This window comes from Hyperolius riggenbachi, chromosome 5 (genome assembly GCF_040937935.1).
Source record: "Hyperolius riggenbachi isolate aHypRig1 chromosome 5, aHypRig1.pri, whole genome shotgun sequence".
Lineage (NCBI taxonomy): Eukaryota > Metazoa > Chordata > Amphibia > Anura > Hyperoliidae > Hyperolius > Hyperolius riggenbachi.
Window position 1 is genome coordinate 289,347,208 of NC_090650.1, and position 14,998 is coordinate 289,362,205.

Genomic DNA, 14,998 nt, shown 5'->3' on the forward strand with positions numbered 1-14,998 from the left:
TATATGTGTTTTTTTCTGAGATAATATGGCTGCCAGCTCCTCTTTAAAAGGAAATCAATCTGGCTCCATATCCCTCTTCTTACAGTTGTCCGTTAAGGTAGTGACCAGGAAAAATACATCTGTGCCTGTCTGCTTTTATTTTAATTTTTATTCTTACTATACATGGGCAGAGAACGGGTTTCAGCTACTTTATAATTTTGGCAAGCATCTCATTGATAATTGTGGCAAGCATCTCATTGATAATTGTGGCAAGCATCTCAAAGACTGTTGTCTCCTGTGACAGTTAAGAAAATATAGATCTACACACTGTTCTTGCAATTTAACTCATGGAGCAAAGGAGTTTTTTTTTCTTGTAAAACGGGCAGTAAGGTCAACCATTTGTTCTAGTCCTCATTAACTTAAGTTGGAATGGAGGTTTTCTATTTATATTGATCAGTTAATGTGTACTGAGAGGTTAATTTTGTATCTGATGAAAATAAAATGTAGAAATGAAATCCAATTTATGGACTTCTCAGTTGGATGATCTTTGCATAGGATGCATTGTCCCTAAAACTGGATCTATGACTCAGCTGCAGATATCTAGAAAGAAATTACCTTGGAGTGCCGTAGAGTCCTTGTATCTGAGAAAATCTAATGATTTGAGAAAAAATTAAGAAGAGAATCTAATTTTTGGAACCATCGCCCAGATGTGTGACGTTGTATACACAAGAAAATGGCTAATATTAGTAGTTCCATTTGTAGATTAAGATCCCCTCACTTGCATAACAAAAATAGTAATTCAAAAGCCTTCCAAATAGGTAGATAATTTTCAAATAGATGACACTGTTGAACATTAACAATAACAATATTTATCAATTTTTCTTTCAGAATGCTGAACACCGAGTATTGGAAGAACAAAAGCCTGTGAGTCATTCGGCAGGATCAGCCCAGGAATGTGATGATAATGAAGTGTTTGGTATGTATCAGTCAGAAACAAGCAATAACTTGTAGATTTCACAGAGGTGCAGATGAAATGTAAAAAAAGGGTTTTGTGAAGTGTTTAGGAAGCTTTTTTTATCTTCTGACCTGTATTTCCTTCTAGAATTGTTCCAAACTAAACAAAACCTCTTTCTGTAGATTCAGTAGCCCTTGGGGTCATTTGTTCATTTAATCACTTGTCATAAGCAGAATTTTGCAGTGGATCTGGCCAATCTGCGGTGAAGGAAATCGCCTTGCATCAGTCACATTCCAGATCTCAGCTTCCTCCATTCAGTGCTGACTGTTCATAGTGACCATGCAAGAATTTACCACTTCCTTGTTATTGTCCTTATCTGCATCATGTGATGTAAGCATTATCCAGAAACTCTTGCACACCTTGTAGGTTGTGTCACAGGAGGGTTGGAAAGTCTTGTGTACGGTTTAATACTTATGGTTATGGTAACTGGATGATGTGAAGAGCCTGTGCCTCTGAACACATCAGGCTATCACTTTTAGCAGCATAAGGGGCAGTGATAACAAATTGGTAAGAGTTTTCTGGCCCCACCACTAGTTCATACAGTATGTGTACTAAACAATCCGGGCACTCTGGTTTCCTCCCACATTCCAAAAACATACGGATAAGTTAATTGGCTCCCCCTAAAAATTGGCCCTAGACTACAGTACTTACACTACATAATATAGACATATGGCAATGGTAGGGATTAGATTGTGAGCTCCTTTGAGGGACAGTTAGTGACAAGACAATATATACACTGTACAGCGCTGCGTAATATGTCGGCGCTATATAAATACTAAATAATAATAATAATTGTGTTATATGAAAGTGAACACGCCCCTCACAAGTGGTCGATGTCTCAGCATAATTTAAAATATTGATTCAGAAGTTGGCAATGTGCAAATATTTGGGTAGTACTTTTCCTAAACATGCCGAAAAGAAGATCACAGCTGACTTGTGCTTTCTTTGAGGCACCTTTTACACTTGTGTTGCAAACGTGCGTTGCGTTACCCTGTTTTACTGTAGGGTGACACAACCGCAAAGTCAGGGGGCCCTTCACTTACAGCGCTGCGTCAGAAGTATCCGATCACAATCCCAACACACCACCTGCAACGCATTACTGCAAGCTCTTTGCTTATCACATGATGCCTGGGGTAATGGAAGTCCATGGGCGATGCAGTCTCAGCAGGGGGTACGTCACTGAGCGGGGGCGGTGCTATGCATATCACCCTGTTGCCGCACAGTGGCACATGGTCATACGAAGGCTGGTCTCTGTGATGTACCACCTCAAGTATAAAGACAAATATTACTTTCAATGCACATCTTAAAAGAGTTTACATTTTAAAATGACCAATTACTATGAGACTACTGTATGTTCGGTGCTTTTTGACGCAATTTGATACTTCTTCACTGCTTGAAATGCTTCTAACTATTCACTAGCAAAGGGGCAACAAAATGGTGTTTTCACACGAAACTACTTTAACCAGTTCACCCCCAAGGGTTTTTACCCTAACGGACCAGAGCAATTTTCACCTGTCAGTGCTCCTCCTTTTTATTCCCTAATAACTTTATTACTACTCATCACAAGAAAATGATGTATACCTCGTTTTTTTTCGCCATTAATTAGGCTTTCTGTGGGTAGTACATTTTGCTAAGATTTTTTTTTATTCTAAATGCGTTTTAATGGGAAAAATACAAAAATAATAGAAAAAAAATCATTATTTCTCAGTTTTCAGCCATTATAGTTTTAAAATTAAACATTCTCCTTTGGATAAAACCAACACATTTTATTTGCCCAGTTGTCCCGATTATTGAACAGTTTAAATTCTGTCCCTATCACAATGTATGGCGACAATATATTATTTTGAAATATAGGTGTTATTTTTCTGTTTTGTTTTTTTTTTTGTTCTGGCCAGAATTACAAGCCCCTATGTAATAAATTAAAATTAATTTTCCCTCATAAAATATAGATTAAAAAAAGCAACTATTTATTTATTGTAAGCTGATTTTTTTTTTTTACAAGTGGGTTTTTTTTTGGGGGGGGGGGAGGGTTGGAAGTGTAATTTTATTAATAATGTGTATGTACTTGTATATGTATGTGTTTGTGTGTGTAATATACTTTTTGGCCACAAGATGGAGCTAGTGAACACTCCCGTTATAGGAAGTGATCACTTTTTTTTACACTTTATTTAACTGTAACAGTTTCCTGTTTTGTGAATGGAGGTGGACGCTGTTCGCGGTCACGTCCATTTACTCCAGGCATTGCGATTGGGTAGAGGACCGCTCGATCCTCTTCCCCAATCACTTAACACGGGATCCCGACGGAAAAGGCGGCGGTAGCGGTGCGCACACGTTCGGAGTGGCGGCGGGATCGCGCAACGTATTAAAACGTCATGTTGCCGTTAATAGGCTAAAGCATGACGTTTTAATACGTATGCTTGTTGGTAAATGGTTAAGGTGATATCACAATTTTTACATTTGAGATGTTTCTTATCATTAACAAGTGTGTTTTTTCACGAAGTTGTTCACATTTTAAGGGAACTTGAAGTGAGCAGGTTATGGAGGCTGACATTTTTTTTCCTTTTAAACACCAGTTATCTGGCAGTCCTGCTGATCTCTTTGGCTACAGTAGTATCTGAATCACTCATCTGAAACAATCATGGGGTTAATCTAGTCAGGCTTCAGTCAGAGCACCTGATCTGCATGTTTGTTCAAGGTCTATGGCTAAAAGTATAGAGGCAGAAGATCTGCAGGACAGTAAAGGTGGCCATACACTGGTCGATGTGCCATTAGATCGACCAGCTGACAGATCCCAGGCACTTTACCCGTGGGCGATCGAGGGTAATTTCCCGCACGGCGCGATCGACGGACCGATCCGATTTCGGGAGCAAATCGGATCGGCGACTGCGTTTACCGTGAACGATTGGCAGCAGATTCGATCCCAGGATCGAATCTGCTGTCGAAACGGCCGCGAATCGAGCCAGTGTATGGCCTGCTTAAGGCAATTAACATTATTTAAAAGGAAGTTAATGTGTTAGCCTCTATCGCTGTTACTTCAGGTGAGTGTTTAATGAAGGGTTTTATTTGGCCAGAAACAATGTGGTTACTAATGCTGTGATGTTCACACAATCAAAAAGTCTAATAACTGAGATAACAAAGGTGAGTCCTGGATGTTCTTTGATTCTGCCGTGGTTATTGAACCCACCAGGGATCTGGACTTTTGTCCCAATAGAATACTGTAAGGACACACCTTCCACACTGCTATACCATCCTTGTGTTTACCGGTCAGACCCATAGATAGCTCAACAAACACCCTTTACCAATCGCCACAATAAACAGACTTGATGATTACAGCGAGAAAAGGGTTCATCATTCTGCGCTGTGTTTTCCTAACTGAAATCTAATCATATCTTTGAAGCATGCTTATCCTTGGAGGGTCATCTTAGAAGCTGTAGTGATCATTTGTGTCAACTGCATCTGAAAGTTTTTAGCTTTCATTTTTATTTATTACACAATGCTGCATAATAAACCGATCATCTACAATATTAGAACTACTTTAAGGGAAATGAAAAATGTTGATTGTGTTGCCACAATGTCAAGGGGTCTACCTATGAGATGTGAAATAAACCGTTCTGGAAGGTGTTCAAAACAGGAAAAGTAGGCAGGTGTAAGAATCTGATAAAGTTTAATAAAGGGTCACATTGAGATGGCTATACATCTGGATCAGACCATTTCCAAAATGGAAGGTCTTCAGAGATTTTGGTATGCAGTAGTTAGTACCTACTAAAAAGGGTTCAAGGAAGGGAGACTGCCTGTTTGGTGATAGTGCCATGGTCACCCAAGTCTCAATGATTTGTATGCAGAGCAAAGGCGTGACTGTATGTGCTAATGCCACAGAAGAACTACCGTACTACACATTGCTGAAAAATGTAATGCAGACCATGATAGAAAGTTGTCAGAACACCTTGAGAACCCATACATTGAGCATATATCCTAAGTGGACCACAGAGCATTGGAAGAAGGTCGTCTGGCTTGATGGCTCACATTATCTTATAGCAGTGATGGCTAACCTTGGCATTCCAGCTGTGACAAAACTACAAATCCCATCATGCCTCTGCCTCCCTGAGTTATGCTTAGAGCTGTCAGAGTATTGCAATGCACCATGGGACTTGTAGTTCCACCACAGCTGGAGTGCCAAGGTTAGTCATCACTGTCTTATAGGATATGTTAGGGTTTTTTATATTTACCAACTAACAACATTTTCTGATGGCAGAAGACTTATGAATCTTGGCGCCAGATGGCACAGGGCACCTCCAGAGGTTTAGTGGAGCCCATGCCATGGGGGGTTGTTCTGGTGCTACAAAGTCTTGAACAACATTAAATACCGTATTTTTCGGACTATAAGACGCTCCTGACTATAAGACGCACCTAGGTTTAGAGTACAAAAACCAGGGGAAAAATATATATACTGTATATACTAAATCTGGTGCATTCATGGTGAAGGGGCATCTTGTAGATTATGCCCCCTTTGTACCTCATGCCCCCCTTGTACCTCTTGCGTCTACCTGTGTCCTCCTCTGTACCACTTGTGTCCTCCTTTATCCCTTTTTGTGTCCCCCTGTGTCCTCCTCTGCATGGGCACAGTACAGGGAGTCCCCGACATTGCGACATGTTGGAGGTTTGTGTTGGTAGGTCTTCACAAATCAGGAATGACCAGCATTTGGACTATAAGACGCAGTGACTTTTTTGCCCTACTTTTGTGGGAGAAAAAGTGAGTCTTCTAGTCCAAAAAATACAGTATATGATTTGAATACACACACACACACACACACACACACACACACACACACACACACACACACACACACACACACACACTTGTTTATGGTGCATTTAGTATGTGCAAAGTTGGGGAGAGTGGATCTCACATGACCTCATTTAAATATATTTTTTTATATCTATCACAATCCATTGTTATTTAAACATCATGCAATACATTTAATAATATACGTACCAATTGGTTATTTTATTTATTCCTTTTTATGTTATTGCTCATGAATTTTTAGTTCCAGGTGCATTTTTACATATTCTTTTGCATGCTGCCTGCTTTTGCAGATTTCCACTTTGATGGAACTGTTCCCCATGTGACTCTGGCTTGCTGGCCTTACAATTGCTATACCTGTTGGTTCATTTGTTTAGTGTGAATGGTTGAGCACACAGAAGTGAAACCTCAGTGTTCTCCCCAGGATTTTTTTCCAGCCGGGTGGCATGAAAAAGTAGCCGGGTGGGGCGGCACAATACATCGCTACCGCGCGGCTTTGTAAGCTGCGGTCGTTGCTTAGTTACGCACGCACGCACGCTACACTCCTGTTGCTCGTGCTAATAAATCAATGCAACTTTTTTGATGAATCAACCCCTTGTCCTTTCTTTCATGCATTGTACTTTGTTTCATGTATTTACATTTATCATTTCCAATATTTAATAGTTTTGTTTTTTTTAATTCATTGTTTTCCCCCTCTCCTTCCATTGCCTTAATGTTATTTATTATGCTGAGGGGGATCAGTGGCTATTGCAGATTGTGTGCAGGCAGAGGGGGTCTTAGAGTACGTGGGGCCTGGGGCGAGTGTCATATGCGGGGCATAGAGACAGGGGAAGGAGGAACACACTGGACGCTGCTGGGTGGGGGGAGGAGGGACGCGCTGGACGCTGCTGGGTGGGAAAGGAGGGACGTGCTGGACGCTGCTGGGTGGGAAAGGAGGGACGTGCTGGACGCTGCTGGGTGGGAAAGGAGGGACGTGCTGGACGCTGCTGGGTGGGGGAGGAGGGACGCGCTGGACGCTGCTGGGTGGGGGGAGGAGGGACGCACTGGACGCTGCTGGGTGGGAAAGGAGGGACGTGCTGGACGCTGCTGGGTGGGAAAGGAGGGACGTGCTGGACGCTGCTGGGTGGGGGAGGAGGGACGCGCTGGACGCTGCTGGGTGGGGGAGGAGGGACGCGCTGGACGCTGCTGGGTGGAGGGAGGAGGGACGCGCTGGACGCTGCTGGGAGGGGGAGGGACACGCTGGACGCTGCTGGGTGGGGGGGGAGGGACGCGCTGGATGCTGCTGGGTGGGGGGAGGAGGGACGCGCTGGACGCTGCTGGGTGGAGAAGGAGGGACGCGCTGGATGCTGCTGGGTGGGAAGGAGGGACGTGCTGGACGCTGCTGGGTGGGGGGGAAGGAGGGACGCGCTGGATGCTGCTGGGTGGGGGGGAAGGAGGGACGCGCTGGATGCTGCTGGGTGGGAAGGAGGGACGTGCTGGATGCTGCTGGGTGGGAAGGAGGGACGTGCTGGATGCTGCTGGGTGGGGGGGGAAGGAGGGACGCGCTGGATGCTGCTGGGTGGGAAGGAGGGGCGTGCTGGACACTGCTGGGTGGGGGGGAAGGATGGACGCGCTGGATGCTGCTGGGTGGGGGGGGAAGGAGGGACGCGCTGGATGCTGCTGGGTGGGAAGGAGGGACGTGCTGGACGCTGCTGGGTGGGGGGGAAGGAGGGACGCGCTGGATGCTGCTGGGTGGGGGGAAGGAGGGACGCGCTGGATGCTGCTGGGTGGGAAGGAGGGACGTGCTGGACGCTACTGGGTGGGGGGGAAGGAGGGACGCGCTGGATGCTGCTGGGTGGGAAGGAGGGACGTGCTGGACGCTGCTGGGTGGGGATGGAAGGACGCGCTGAATGCTGCTGAGTGGGGAAGGAGAGACGTGCTACATGCTGTGTTAAGTACTGCTGGGTGTGGAGAGAGGGTCATGCTTTATGGGGAAAGATGAATGTGCTGAGTGGAGTGTTAGCTAGTACAACACTGGGTGCTGCTGCCTACCAGGTCTCTCAGGCTGGTCAGCATGGCCCGCCCTCCTTCTCTTCTCCTCAGTCCCTTCTGGTGCACATCGTTAGTGAGAGATCTCGCTCTGTGCCTGCCACATGTGCCCTGGGGTTTCTAACTTCCCATTACCCCTGGCAGCGCAGCGAGATCTCTTGAAACTGACGTATGACGTCAGCTACGGCTCTCCGTTGGAAATCCCGCATCCACTGACATGCGGCAACTGGGGTGGAGGACGGGCATAATTGTAACTTTAATGCGCACCAGTGGAATATCGGCTTAGCCTCCCCGCCTCTACTGCCGCTGCACCAATCAGTGCAGGAGCTTGCCGGGAAGCGCGAGATAGATTCGTGCATAGAGGAGCAGATTCAGGACAGCCTACTGCCGCTCAGCCAATCGGTGCATGAGCTCGCCGGGAAGCGCGAGATCTCGTGCATAGAGCGGAGTAGATGAGGACAGCGCTGCTGGCTTATTTTTATGAGAGAGCCCGGCACGTCCTGACATCCGGGCAAGGGTGATGACCGCTGGAACCAGGCGGGCGGTAATTGATTTGACCCGGGCGGCCCGCCCACCTGTTTGATCCTGGGGAGAACACTGAACCTTATTGTGATTGGCTGATTTTAGGATACCTTTGCATGCATGCTGGATAGGGGACGCCGACTGCTGCATTAAAGAGTTTTCATCTGAGCCCTGGCAGCCCTCTCATTACTCGGCTATCTACAGTTTGCTGTAAACTGGCGCACTTTTGGTATTATTACATCATTCATCCATATTTCTTCCAATATTGGGGTCTTGGCTACTGCATAAGGATTGCTGACTGCATCCTGGCTGCTGGCAAAAACTGTTCACTATCTCCAACGCTCCCACTGTATTGACTGCTCATTGTAGATGATGGACTTTGTGTGCCTGTAGCCGCCCTAACTGCTCTATGGGCACTCCAACATTTTTCTTGTGTTTTCATATGGTTTTAATGTTTTGGCTGATGTTATAAGAATAACGCATTCAACTCTTCCGCACGGTTGACAGTGTCTGCAATCCATCTTGCAGGAAATCCAGCATCAGACCTTCACAGGAACTGTGCGAGAAATTTGCCCACTTCTTCTCAGACAAAGTCTCCTCCATACGATCTGCCATTCAATTCACAGCCCCAGAAACCCATGCAGAGCCATATAACAGGTGCAAAAATAGCCTACCACCATGGTCTGATTTTAAGGTAATCACTGAAAAAGACATCTTGGATATCCTCTCAAACCTTCGCCAGACTACCTGCGATCTGGACCCTGGCCCCACTAAGTTCATGTTGAAATGCCCTGAACTATTTACACCGGCATTCCACAAAATAGTCAACGGCTCCTTACAAGAAGGGTGGTTTCCCTCTACTCTGAAAGAAGCAATCGTCAGGCCTCTACTCAAGAAACCATCCTTAGACCCAGATGCTCTAAACAGCTACAGACCTGTCTCAAACCTCCCCTTTCTGGGAAAAGTTATTGAAAAGGCTGTCTAACTCCAACTTGAAGCCAGGCTCTCCAGAAACAACATCCTTGACCCTCTTCAATCTGGTTTCAGGAAATATCACAGCTGTGAAACAGCCCTCACCCAGATTTGCAATGATCTGCTCATTGCAAGAGACAAGGGTCAATGTTCCATCCTGATTTTGCTCGACCTCTCAGCGGCTTTTGACACAGTCGATCATGAAATCTTACTCAACAGGCTACAAGAGTACTGTGGCATAGATGGCATTGTTCTCCGGTGGTTCAACTCCTTCCTGGCTGGCAGAACACAAAGGGTAGCCTTAGGGCCCTTTCTCTCCAACCCTGTACCACTAAAATACGGTGTACCTCAGGGCGCAATATTATCCCCTTTACTGTTCACCATATACATGCTGCCACTTGGAGAAATCATACAAAAACATGGCCTGACATATCATTGCTATGCTGATGACACCCAGCTATATTTGTCATTCAAACCTGACGTCACAGACCCTACTCCACAAATAAACGCATGCTTAGCTGAGCTTCAGGAGTGGATGAATAATACTTGGCTAAAACTTAATGCTGACAAAACTGAGGTTCTTGTTATCGAGGGCCAGGGCTCAACAGCAAAGCAGCTCCAGTCTCAACCAACACCGCTAAGGATAGGGAGCTCAGACCTGAACAACTCAGACTGTGTGCGCAGCCTGGGAGTACTGATTGATGGGAAATTAAGCTTCAGGAATCAAATCTCAGCTGTTGTGAAACATTCCTTCTTTCACCTAAGGAATATTGCAAGGATTAAACACCTAATTCCTTCAGAGGATCTTCCAACCCTAGTTCATGCCTTCGTCACATCAAGGTTAGACTACTGCAACGTCCTCTACACAGGCCTGCATAAGAAAGACTTACGCCGCCTGCAATTAGTACAGAATGCCGCTGCAAGGCTGTTAACGAGCCAACCCCGCCATTGCCACATAACACCAACCCTGAGCTCACTCCACTGGCTTCCGATAAAATGGAGAATTCTGTTTAAGATTGGCTTACTGACATTCAAATCCTTGCACAATCTGGGCCCTGGATACCTGAAGGACTTGTTGCAACTACATCACACCCCCCACAATCTTAGATCAAAAGGGCGTAACACCTTGGTCACCCCCAGAGTCCACCTCAAAACCTTTGAAGACGGAGCCTTTTGTCATGCTGCCCCTACACTTTGGAACTCCCTGCCACACCCAATCAGGACAGCCCCATCCCTGGAAACATTTAAGTCTAAACTAAAAACCTACCTTTTCAGTCTGGCATTCATGAACATCTATCTCCTCTGTAACACAACCCAGCCTGAAACCCTGTATTAATCTGAGACACAGCTATGCGCTTTGAGTCCTATGGGAGAAAAGCGCTTTACAAATGTTATTGTATTGTATTGTATTAATATTTGCTTAACCAGGGTGGTAAGTATTCAAGAAACACCCGCACAAAAACCATTCAGGAGATATATATGCACAGTACTGAACAATTACTTATGCTAGGTACACACCATGAGATTTTCTGGCAGATTTACTGTCAGATTGATTATTTCCTAAACATCCAATCTGATTTCCGAGCATTCTCCAATCCATTTCCTATTGACGTGAATAGAAAACGGTCGGAAACCGATCAGAAATCAAATCAGATAAGTTGGAAATAATCGATCTGACAGTAAATCTGCCAGAACATCTCATGGTGTGTACCTAGCATTAGATGTTCTATCTAAGTTTCCGTAGAAACTAGCCACTGGCGGGCACCTGTACACATGCTTGATTCTGAGGCAAAATGACCCTTAACAACTGCAGCCTGTTGACGTCTACTATGGGTACCTGGCTTAACACAGTAGTGAACACGTTGTATCCAGGGCAGGAGATTTGGGCGCAGCCAGGGCCACCATAGGCAGTAATAGGAATTACGGCTATTGCGGCGCTCAGTGCGTAACTTCAGCGCTGTCAGTTGATGGAGCTGAAGTTACTTTTAAAACCCTGTAATTCAGCCGCCAGCAAAAGCTGATTTACATAATTCCCTACCATCCACGTCGACCTGGAGGGGGAATAGTAATTAACGGCGCCGGGACTTGTGCAGGAGCAGGGTAAGCCGTATATCGGCTGTATCCTAAGTCTCCCGGCTGCAATTTCATACGTACTCCACAGCAGGGACACACTCCTTCCCCTCCAATCACAATCAAGTAAGCCCCAGGAACATAATCTGATTCATGAAGTTATACAAAAGGTGAGTCTAGGTGTGTAGTTGCTTCTGGTCTTTATTCTTAGAAATCTCTATATGCTTTGCAAGCTGAATATCTTAAATCTGCTCTATTTTTTCAGAATGTACTGTTCTTATAGCATTCATCAATAACGGAAAAAAATGATTCAAAATGAAGTTGGAAACAGTCAACAATAAAACTGACTGAACCATAATGTTGAATAATTGATTCAATAGCTATGTGAATAACGCACTTTATTTGTCATTGCTGTTGCATTTATTGGCCAAGTTTGAGCACATTTTCTAGCCTGCCTTCTGACAGAGCATCTGTTCGGATCCTGTGATTTATTTGTGGTAGGAATGCTGCATTTTTCACATTATCAATGCCTTTAAGTTTCTAGATTATACCGACTCCTTTACCTGTATGGTAAACCCACTCCTTGCCTACACACTTTAGAATGATTAATTGTGAATGAGTAATCACACCGTTGTCAACCGCTGATTATCTGACTCATCCAATCCTGCAGTTTTGTTTGGTAGCTCTGAACTGTGAGCTAATGTATAACCAGCTGTAATTAGTCATGTGAAGAACATTTTTACTTACTGAATATACAACAGAATGTTAAAGTGGACCTGAACTCTTTCACAGGTCAGAAGAAAAACATAGATAAATGCACCCTGTATGTATTTAGAGAGTTTAGCCTGTCTAACTCCCTCTCATTTTTGTCTAATCACAAGTTGTAATTTGATCTCTCCCCTGTGTCACTTGACTGCCATGGCAGATAAGCTCATTTGAAAACACAGAATGTGTTTGTCTACTTCCTGCTTTCATGGAAGCAGACATATTGAAGCACACTGCAGATTTATTTCAGGATTTGTATCAGCTGTAACAAATGTTTTTCTTTAAAGGTCATACTGCTGTTGCGTATCTTTTAGAGGAAGTTCTGAGTTCAGGTCTGCTTTAAATCAAGCACACATACAGTATATACCAGGCTTTCTCAACCAGGGTTCCCTGGAACCCCATGGCTCCTTGGCATTCCTAGTACATTAATAAAAGCATTACCATTTGTAATAAAGGGCACTGTAATAGGGGTTAGTGGCATAAACGGCCACATCAGCTTTTAACCACTTGCCAACCGCCCACAGCCCATGGGTGGCGGCAAAGTGGAGGCCGCAACGACCGCAATACGCCGATCAGTGGCGGCTCGTTACGGACTAGCTGGCCGGGGATCGCGCGCTGGATGCGCGCACATCCGCCGGCAATAGGCTCCTCCCACCCGCAACGTCAACCCGCCGGCCAATTGGCAGCACCGGTGGGTTGTTAACCCCCGATCTGCCGCGACATAAGCGTAATGTATACAAAGCGTATACCCAGCATGGGTATGTGTAAAAATACACCCCGAAACACATTATACTACTTCTCCTGAGTACGGCGGTACCACATGTGTGACACTTTTGTGCAGCCTAGGTGCGCTAAGGGGCCCAACGTCCTATTCACAGGTCATTTTGGTTTCTAGACTACTCCTCACGGTTTAGGGCCCCTAAAATGCCAGGGCGGTATAGGAACCCCACAATTGACCCCATTTTAGAAAGAAGACACCCCAAGGTATTCCATTAGTTGTATGGTGAGTTCATAGAAGATTTATTTTTTTGTCACAAGTTAGTGGAAAATGACAAGGTGAAAAAAAACAATAAAAATCAATTTCCGCTAACTTGTGACAAAAAATAAAATCTTCTATGAACTCACCATACTACTAACGGAATACCTTGGGGTGTCTTCTTTCTAAAATGGGGTCACTTGTGGGGATCCTATACTGCCCTGGCATTTTAGGGGCCCTAAAGCGTGAGGAGTAGTCTAGAAACCAAATGCCTCAAGATGACCTGTGAAATCGTAAAGGTACTCATAGGACGTTGGGCCCCTTAGCGCAGCTAGGCTGCAAAAAAATGTCACATGTGGTATCGTCGTACTCTGGAGAAGTAGTATGTGTTTTGGGGTGTATTTGTACAAATACCCATGCTGGGTGGGAGAAATCTCTCTGTAAGTGGACAATTGTGTGTGAAAAAATAAAAAAAATCTCATTTACAGAGCTATTCTCCCACCCAGCATGGGTATGTGTAAAAATACACCCCAAAACACATTATACTATTTCTCTAGAGTACGGCGATACAACATGTGACCCCTTTTTGCAGCCTAGGTGCGCTAAGGGGCCCAAAGTCCTATGAGCACCTTTAGGCTTTACAGGGGTGCTTACAATTTAGCACCCCCCAAAATGCCAGGACAGTAAACACACCCCACAAATGACCCCATTTTGAAAGGTAGACACCCCAAAGTATTCAGAGAGTCCGTGGCAGATTTAATTTTTTTTTTTTTTTTTTGGTCACAAGTTAGCAGAAATGGAAACTTTTTTTTGTTTGTTTTTTTTTTTGTTTCAAAGTGAAATTTTCCGCTAACTTGTGACAAAAAATAAAATCTTCTATGAACTCACCATACCTCTTAGTGAATACTTTGGGATGAATACTTTGGGATGTCTTCTTTTCAAAATGGGGTCATTTGGGGGATATTTTATTCTATCCTGGAATTTTAGCACCTCATGAAACATGACAGGTGCTCAAAAATAGTTTGTAAACGCTATAACTTTTACCCAAACCAATAAATATACACTAAATGGGGGGTTTTTTTGTATTAAAGACATGTAGCACAATAAATTTGGACAAAAATGTATACAGAAATGTTACTTTATTTGACAAATGTTATCACAAAGTTAAAAAAAATATCCTTTTTTTTTTTGACAAAATTCATGTCTTTTTTGATGAATATAATAAAAACTAAAAATTGCAGCAGCAATAAAATAGCACCAAAAGAAAGCTGTATTAGTGACAAGAAAAGGTGGTAAAAGTAATTTAGGTGGTAGGTTGTATGACCGAGCAATAAACCGTTAAAGCTGCAGTGGTCTGAATGGAAAAAAAGGCTCTGGTCCTTAAGGGGTGAAAAGACTGTGATCCTTATGTGGTTAAAGACCATGCCAGGGGGTCCTTGAGATCCAAAAAGTGTTTGCAGGGTTCCTCCAGGGTAAAAAGGTTGAGGAAGGCTGGTATATACACTCGTAAACACACACACACTTTATTTTCTGATTTAAAGCAGACAGATGTTCCCCACATCCTCATCCTTCATTTGTGCCATAGTCATTAGTGTGCCATTAATCCAGCATCAGGAGCAGGAACAGAGCGGAAGCAACAAATGGTTCTCAACATGCGGGTGGATGAAGACTGTTTAGACAAATCGGGTAGATTTATTACGTACTGTTCATATTTTTAGCCGGATTGCAGCAGCTGTGCGGATTGTGGCGTAATCGCAGGCTCCTTGTAATGCAAGGGCTGGAAAGCCTTTCCTCTACACTATTTGTTAAGTCTGTTTTTTAGACAGAATAAAATAATTCGTACAGTGAAAAGGTGATCTCATTTATCCAA

At 44.3% G+C, this 14,998-nt stretch overlaps 1 protein-coding gene across 2 annotated transcripts in view; it reads left to right on the forward strand.

Annotated features, from left to right (window-relative positions):
• MBP (myelin basic protein) overlaps positions 1-14,998 on the forward strand; it is a 255,162-nt gene that overhangs the window by 108,919 nt on the left and 131,245 nt on the right. For both annotated transcript variants that reach the window (XM_068237053.1, XM_068237052.1), the window contains exon 3: positions 868-955. In XM_068237053.1, the coding sequence (XP_068093154.1) occupies positions 868-955 (88 nt within the window). The remainder of the gene's footprint in view (positions 1-867; positions 956-14,998) is intronic.